This window comes from Belonocnema kinseyi, chromosome 7, assembly GCF_010883055.1.
Source record: "Belonocnema kinseyi isolate 2016_QV_RU_SX_M_011 chromosome 7, B_treatae_v1, whole genome shotgun sequence".
In the NCBI taxonomy this organism is placed as follows: domain Eukaryota; kingdom Metazoa; phylum Arthropoda; class Insecta; order Hymenoptera; family Cynipidae; genus Belonocnema; species Belonocnema kinseyi.
In genome coordinates, this window is record NC_046663.1 from 139,213,554 (window position 1) to 139,221,029 (window position 7,476).

At 36.8% G+C, this 7,476-nt stretch overlaps 1 protein-coding gene across 1 annotated transcript in view; it reads left to right on the forward strand.

Moving 5' to 3' along the window:
- Positions 1–4,520, forward strand: part of LOC117176693 (striatin-4) — a 292,342-nt gene extending 287,822 nt beyond the window's left edge. The window contains exons 12-13 of the mRNA XM_033366947.1: positions 3,791–4,128; positions 4,201–4,520. Coding sequence (XP_033222838.1) covers positions 3,791–4,128; positions 4,201–4,520 — 658 coding nt within the window. The remainder of the gene's footprint in view (positions 1–3,790; positions 4,129–4,200) is intronic.
- The last annotated feature ends 2,956 nt before the right edge of the window (positions 4,521–7,476 follow it).

The window sequence follows — 7,476 nt, forward strand, 5'->3', positions numbered from 1 at the left end:
TAGGCTGGCCCAAAAAATGACATTTGAGAAGTTTCAACGTGCACGTTGACCAAATCGCTCTCGTAGGCAAATAAATTTACCCATGTTTTTTTATTTGCAAAAAAAAATAGCCGTTGGTCTTGCCATTTTTATGTCTTATGAAGTTTAGCATGTTAAATGTTTCTAAGTTTGACTTCTTCGATTTTGGTCAGGAAATTATAAGTCAGTTTATTTGAAATCTGAAAAAAATGAAGAAACTTTTTATTTAATTTAGAAAAGAGTAAGAAAAGCTGATGAAAATTGACACCTTTAAGTTAAACACTGGCTGAAGGGACTACAGGTGGACGGCTGCAAAAAAGTTTATCCTCGGTCGGACCTCCCATTGTGCACCTTATTAGCTGGATCCCAAAATACGGTCACTGACAATGAGTAGAAAGGCAGAGTTATAATAAGTTAATAAATCTAAAACTGCTCGCCGGGTCGAACCTGTAACTGGTGTTAGGACTTATCTATTTTAAATCAGGAAACTTTAAAGCCCCAGAGCAACGGCTAAAAATATTTTTTTTTTGCAAATGAAAAAACGTGGGTAAATTTATTTTTCTAAGAGAACAAGGAAGGACGAACTCCTTTCCCTAGCTTCTCGTGGGAACAACAATGACAACACCAAACATAGTTGTAGTAAGTGCGGTTCAAAACAACCGAACGCGCAGGGCTCCCGACAATGGGTCGGCGAACAATGCCGACGACTCTCGAGCTGGGGGAGCCAATGAAAATGGATTCAATGCGATGGATCGACTGGATCTCGCGACCTTTATGTGGACGGAGCGACTGAATCACGACTTGCTAGAGTGCTACGATGCGAGTGTGGCCCCTGAACAGGGTTACATGGCACGGCTGCATGCTCTGTGGTGCGAGAAACACCCGGAGTTATCGCACTTTTCGCAGCAACGTCTGCGAAACCATGCTGAACTACTCCCAAAAAGGGGCTATGTAAGCGGAACGCCTACTCTACCACAGCTAGAACAAGCCGACAGCAAAGAAAGAAAGGCGACACTAAAGATCTAGCTGAAATGGATAACGAGCTTCGTGGACATTTTGCCGGAGAATCCGACCTCTGAGCTATCAATTATTGTGTGTATAATGCAGCGAGAGCTTTGGCCGATACGAACCGTAAAGCAAAACCAACGATTGATCATAAGACCAGAAGACGAATTCATCAACTTGCCATAAAGATAGGCTGGGCAAGACAGTACGCGCCCCGCATTCAGTTTGTAACTGACTACATTACATCTGGCTGTAATTTTACCGCCAAGGTTTGAAAGTTCACGCTCGAACTCCGGACCCGTTATCACACCCTAAACAAGTCAAAGCTGCTGACCATCAGGCAGCACATTGTTGAGAGAATACGGATACTATCTGACGATCAGAGAAGCCTAGAGCGGAGAGAAGGGTGTGTCAGAGAAAATCAACAGTTTCTTTCTGACCCATCTCGACTCTTCCAAGACCCTCCAGTTACTATCGAACACCCGCCCAAACCAGAGGAGGCCGAAATATTTTTGAGAGAAGTTTACAAAATGCAGCATAGACTGGATGAAGACTCAGAAAATATAAATAGCTTCAAGGAGCTATGTGATGCCTTCATAACACCTGATAAAGAATGCCCACCCATCACTACCGAGGAGGTGAAAAAAGTATTAAGAGGGATGAAGAACTATTCCGCACCGGGACCAGATTGTATCGAAACCTTCTGGTGGAAGAAGGTTCCTTCAACCCATCAGCATTTGGCCCGTATTTTCACCTCATATTGAAAGTCGGAAGAGCCGATTTCTGAGTGGTTGGTGGAAGGGCGCACAATACGCCTGCCGAAAATAGGCAACTTGGCTGACCCAAAGAATTACAGGCCAATCACTTGTCTGAACACAATGTGTAAGATATTCACAGCTATCCTAAATGATAGGATTGTTCGGGTAATTGAACCTGTGTGGCAAGAAATGTAAGAACAACGAGGCTCAAAGAAAGGCGTAGCGGGATATCAGGATGTGACATCTATAAAGGATACTCTCCGAAGCAGATACAAACGTCTCATCCGGCAGATTTGGTCCTCCGAACTGTCGGTGAGAAACAAAGTATCTGCAACGAACATGCTTGCCGTCCCGGTAGTACTCCATTCATTTGGAGTAGTTCCATGGACGAAGAACGAGCTCAGATCCCTCGATATCGGGACAAGAAAGGTAGCCAGGGAGAATGAAAAGCAAGAGAGTTATCGAGACCTTATAAGGGAGTTGCAACGATTGTACCCGGAATATTCTGTTAAATTAATCGTCCTTATCATCGGCGCTCTTGGTGGTGCCAAGCTTTCACTCGCTAATGGCCTAAAAAGCATCCCTGCGTGTCAACAATATGCTAAAACACTTGCGGGAAAAATGCAGAAGGCGGTAGTCCTTGGGTCGCTCCGTGTTCTTAGGGTGCACGAGGCTTTTGGTGGATCGTCGTATTGATTCCGTTACAGACTGTAACCACCTATCTCACGGACGTGAGATGTGGTTATGGCTGAAATTTTACCGCGATTTCGCTGGGAGCGGGTACAATTTTTCAGATTAGCACCCGCTCCCAGCGAAATCCTGCGGTTGTCCTTATGCAAAATTTTAAAAAAAAATATATATATATACACTAGCTGACCCGACAAACGTTGTTTTGCCATATAAATTAGTTCTAGTGAATATTTTGGTAGTCAAATAAAAAATAACGAACTTATTCTAAGTGTGTGGGGATGTGGTATATGACTGAAGGATTAATGGAGCGCTGTGAACGATGACGACCTATCAAAATAACAAAACTCCAAAGATTCATTTTTTGAATTCATTATAATTTTATTATCTTAAGTAATAAATTTCAAATTACTTCTCTATCACAAATTATGGCAATTAAAAAACAAAACATTATCAGTATCTTTTTGCAATATAGTTTTTGGATATATAATTTTTGGATTTTTCCGTTATTTTGTGTGCTGTCAAAATTTGAATTTTTAATTTCTTAAGAAAATTCAAGAAGCTGTTATGATACTCATGTGGGCATTAAAAAAAAGCAACATGTTTCTTTTCTTGCCTTTTTTCATATCGTGTGTTATTTGGCTTAAAATGTTCATTGGCGTGTGTGTTTTTGAATTCTGTAAATGCTATAACTCTGGTAAATTTGGTTTTTAAAAAAAAGTCATGAAGATAAATTGTTCGACTTTTTGAATACTATGAATAATCTTACAGAAAATTTTTGAATTTTGAAAAAAAGATTGTCTTAAAAATAATCAAAATGTGCCCACTTTTTGAAATTTGTATCCAAAATGGCTTGCTAACGAACACGCAAAGATTCTAAAAGGCTACTTGCCAAAATACAAAAGCTGATTTCTCACGAAACAATGAGAAGTAGTGAGCCGAATAGATAATTTATGAACTTAGCTACGAATCGTCAAGGAAAAGACAACCACTGCGAGCCGAGGGGCTTAGCTATGAGTATTCAGGTATTCGGCTTCCTGACTCCCTGAATACTCAGTGCTAAGCTCCTCTACATGCAGGGATTTTCATTTCCTAGACTATTCATAGTCAAGTTTATACCTTATCTGGTCCGCTCCCTAGTAATTAAGTGTGTTTAAAATTAGAAATATTTTAGAATCAATGAATGGGCAAATGTTTAAAATAAATATATTGTTGGTAAACCAATAGCAAGGATTGCAGTTATGGGAGCCACACAAAAGAACTAATCGGGTCAATTCCGAACACCTCCAATATAAACATATTTTGTTTAAAAATTCTTTCAGATCCGCGTCCTTGGATGTAGAACCACTCTACACGTTTAGGTCACACACTGGTCCTGTTCTATGCTTGGCTATGTGCAGTACTGGAAGTCGTTGCTACAGCGGAGGATTGGATGGAATGATTCACTGTTGGATGCTTCCATCTTCCAATATAGATCCATATGATTCGTACGACCCTAGTGTTCTGAGCGATACTCTGGCTGGACATGGTGACGCAGTTTGGGGATTAAGCATGTATCATCCACGATCTCAATTACTGTCTGCAAGTGCTGATGGAACTGTAAAACTGTGGAGCCCACTAAATAAGATTCCTCTTCTTAATACGTTTACATCAGAGCAGGGTTAGTATCTTCTTTTTTTCGTTGGTTTAATAACGATACATGTGAGAATTTATGTTTAATATTAATTGGCAGATGGCATTCCTACTTCCGTGGATTTTGTAAGAGACGAACCTCATAAATTGGTTGTCGCTTATGAAGAAGCTTGTGTTATTTTTGACGCCGAAACTGCAACACCAGTTTGTAGGTTGGAAAATAATGGAACAAAAGGTGTAAATTGCGTCGTAGCGCACCCTATATTACCAGTAATCGTTGCGGCTCATGAAGATAGACACATTCGCTTTTACGACCATCGTTCTGCAACACTAGCACATGCAATGGTCGCACACTTAGACGCTGTCACTAGTCTCGCTGTCGATCCACACGGACTGTATCTTCTATCTGGAAGTGAGTAAAGAAAATCAATATTTGTTTACTGTGCAAAGATAAACTGTAAAAGAAAGTGGTTGAAAATTGCAAGTCGGTTAGTAAACGTTCTACTATGATTCATGCGTTAATTTTACAAGTTTATTGTGAACTTGCAGCGATTAACAGTGCATTTCCACAATATTTGTATCAATTTTTTTTACCATATTATAATTGATATTACCATGCACTTTTTACCAAGTTTCTTTAAAATCACAAAATGTACTGTAATCTAATTCACGTGGAAAGTGTAAAAAAGCAGAATAGTGGAAATTTGACTAGAATTTTGTAATTTCACTGCCGAGGAGAATAAATTGGCGGGCGGGTGTCGCTCGAGAACACAACTACACGTTAGCGTGTTATATGTATAGAATGAAGTATATTTTAAATATGAATTCGTCCCCTCTATGCATAAAGTTGGGATTAATTCATATTGTCAAAACTGTACCTGTTCTAATGCGTGGTTTTATAGCTATCAATCTTCTAAACCTTATCTCCTATAAATACGCACATAGGCTAATACTGATATTTGTTCTATAAGGCGAGTAGAAAAAGTTCCTTTATGAGTGTGATATTTCTGTGCAAATAGAGAAAAAACGTCCTTTAGATTGCCTGGATGTATAATATTTATAAATGGACTTCTTCAATTAAACAGTTACAATCGTACGTCAATTTTGATGTGAGGCGCGTCTTTGTCTCAAGATGGCTTCTGCGATTTTACATTAAAAGTTGAATTTTACAAGAGAAACGTGAAATTACACTGTCTGAAAGTGATGTTACGGGAATTTTCCCGTCTGCATGTGATTTAAAAATAACACAATAATTTTCAATCATTGTAGTAAAATCAACACGTTAATCACTGGTATTTTTATGTCTACTGATTAAGCGGCAATTTTCAACCACTTTTTTAACAGTGCATAGTCGTTTTTCTACAAAAACACCAGGTTTCATTTTCCCAGGTATTTGCTGTTGAAGTTGTTTGGTAATAGCGAGGCGCGATACTGCTTATGATACTCCAAAATAATGCCATTAGAAAACCATGAAATTAATTTTTACTTGAGTAACTTTAGAAACACTGCTTCGCGTGTGTGTACTCTTAAGTAAAAAATTTTGAAAAATGTGTCGTCATATCCGAAATTTTAGTACACACTTTTATAGAAATATATGTTACCGTCCGCGAGGAAAGGGACCTAATTCGTCAAGCATTGACCCACCCCGGCTATACCAAGTAGTGGTGAGTGGTGGGTCTGGTTATCGCAGGCCTCTCGTTTCATCTTCGCGTACGCTTATTATGTCTATTTTTGTAGCTTAATAACATGAAAATTTCAGCGTAAAAAAATAAAAATCTATTTTTTCCGCATCAGGTCCCTTTCTTCATGGACGGTCACGTACAGTAAATAATATAATAAATTATCTTTCGAATTCAGTAATCATAGTTCAGTGAATTAAGAAGGAAAACGAAAGGTGAACAGTGATAAAAACAGCGATGAAAATAATCACTATATACTTTTTAATCGAGTGTTCCAGAATTAAAAAATCACGAAAAATTATATTAAAGGAGCAAAATTAGTCTACGATATCTTGAACAAGCAACATATAATTCAATTTCAAAGGTAATTAAAGTAGTGGAAGCAATAAAAAAAAAGACTGATTTTAATGAATACAATAGAGATATAAAAGTTGTCCTTATAATTAAAAAGGTTATAGCTGCATTTATGCTTATGTGTAATATTTTGTAAATGGTACAATATAAACGATAGTTATTTAAACATTTTAGGAAAAATTTTTTGTATAAGAAGAGATTTTCTAACGATACTACATATAGGCAAATGCAACAATCATCGAGTAAGCTCCTGTTGTTCATTTCGTAGTTTAAATTCTTCCTATGTTTACTATTCTGTAATTAGGTTTTAATTTTTGTTTATTTCAACCTGAGTTAAGGTATACTTTTAATTATACTTATACATACTTATACTTTTAATCGGTACAATACACATTAATTGTTGAGGTTAAAATAGGTCGATTTTTTCATGGAAAATGGTTCACAATCTGTAATTCATTCCTTAAACTTATTATCAACTCGAAAATTTATTATTTCTTTAGGTTCAGTCTTAATTCTGTTCGTTAATCGCTTCCAGTACTTTGAACAACTTTTCAATTGAACAATAATATGCTTCTTCACGATTTTGTAGACTAATTATTTCCTACTGAAAGTAAAATGATGGAAATTCTCTCACTATTAGATAGTAACTGATAATTAAAAGTGTAGCGTAAACAAAAAAAAGGTAAATCCATTTAAAAAAATTATTTATGCATGGTTTAAATATCTTGAGGACTCGAGGAATATTATCATTGAACCTTGGTTCACGAAAAAGCTTGCTGCTCAATTTATTTACGCCAGCTAATCCTTTACATGATTAAAGACATCTTTACAAAGATCTACTCCAATACTATCGAAAGTTTGTTCTTAAATTTTATTAATAGTCATTGCGAATACCAGTTTATTTGGAAATTATCTTGCTTAAAATTAAATGGGCAAACTTTTTTCCAATAGAATGTAAATGATTTATAAGGAAAATTTCACCTGCCTTATTACCTGTTAAAATGTGACATCGTAGAAGACTATTTGCATACGTGTTCCATTACATAAAACTTCGTTAATACAGATATTACGAATCAGCATAACAATACAATTGTTTTTAATCGTAAATGATGAGGAGAAAGGTTGGGCAGATTCAACGTATTCAAGTATTTTAGGAGTATTGCAACATTTATATCTCCATTATCACAATTTTGAACACTATCTACACTTATATATTTATATTCGTTATGTGGCTTTGTCCAATTGCTCCACGACTCTAATTATTTCTTCAACATCAACATTTCGTTCTGATAATACAGCTGTTTTACTATATCTCTAAATCTCGCATCCTTACTAAATTTACG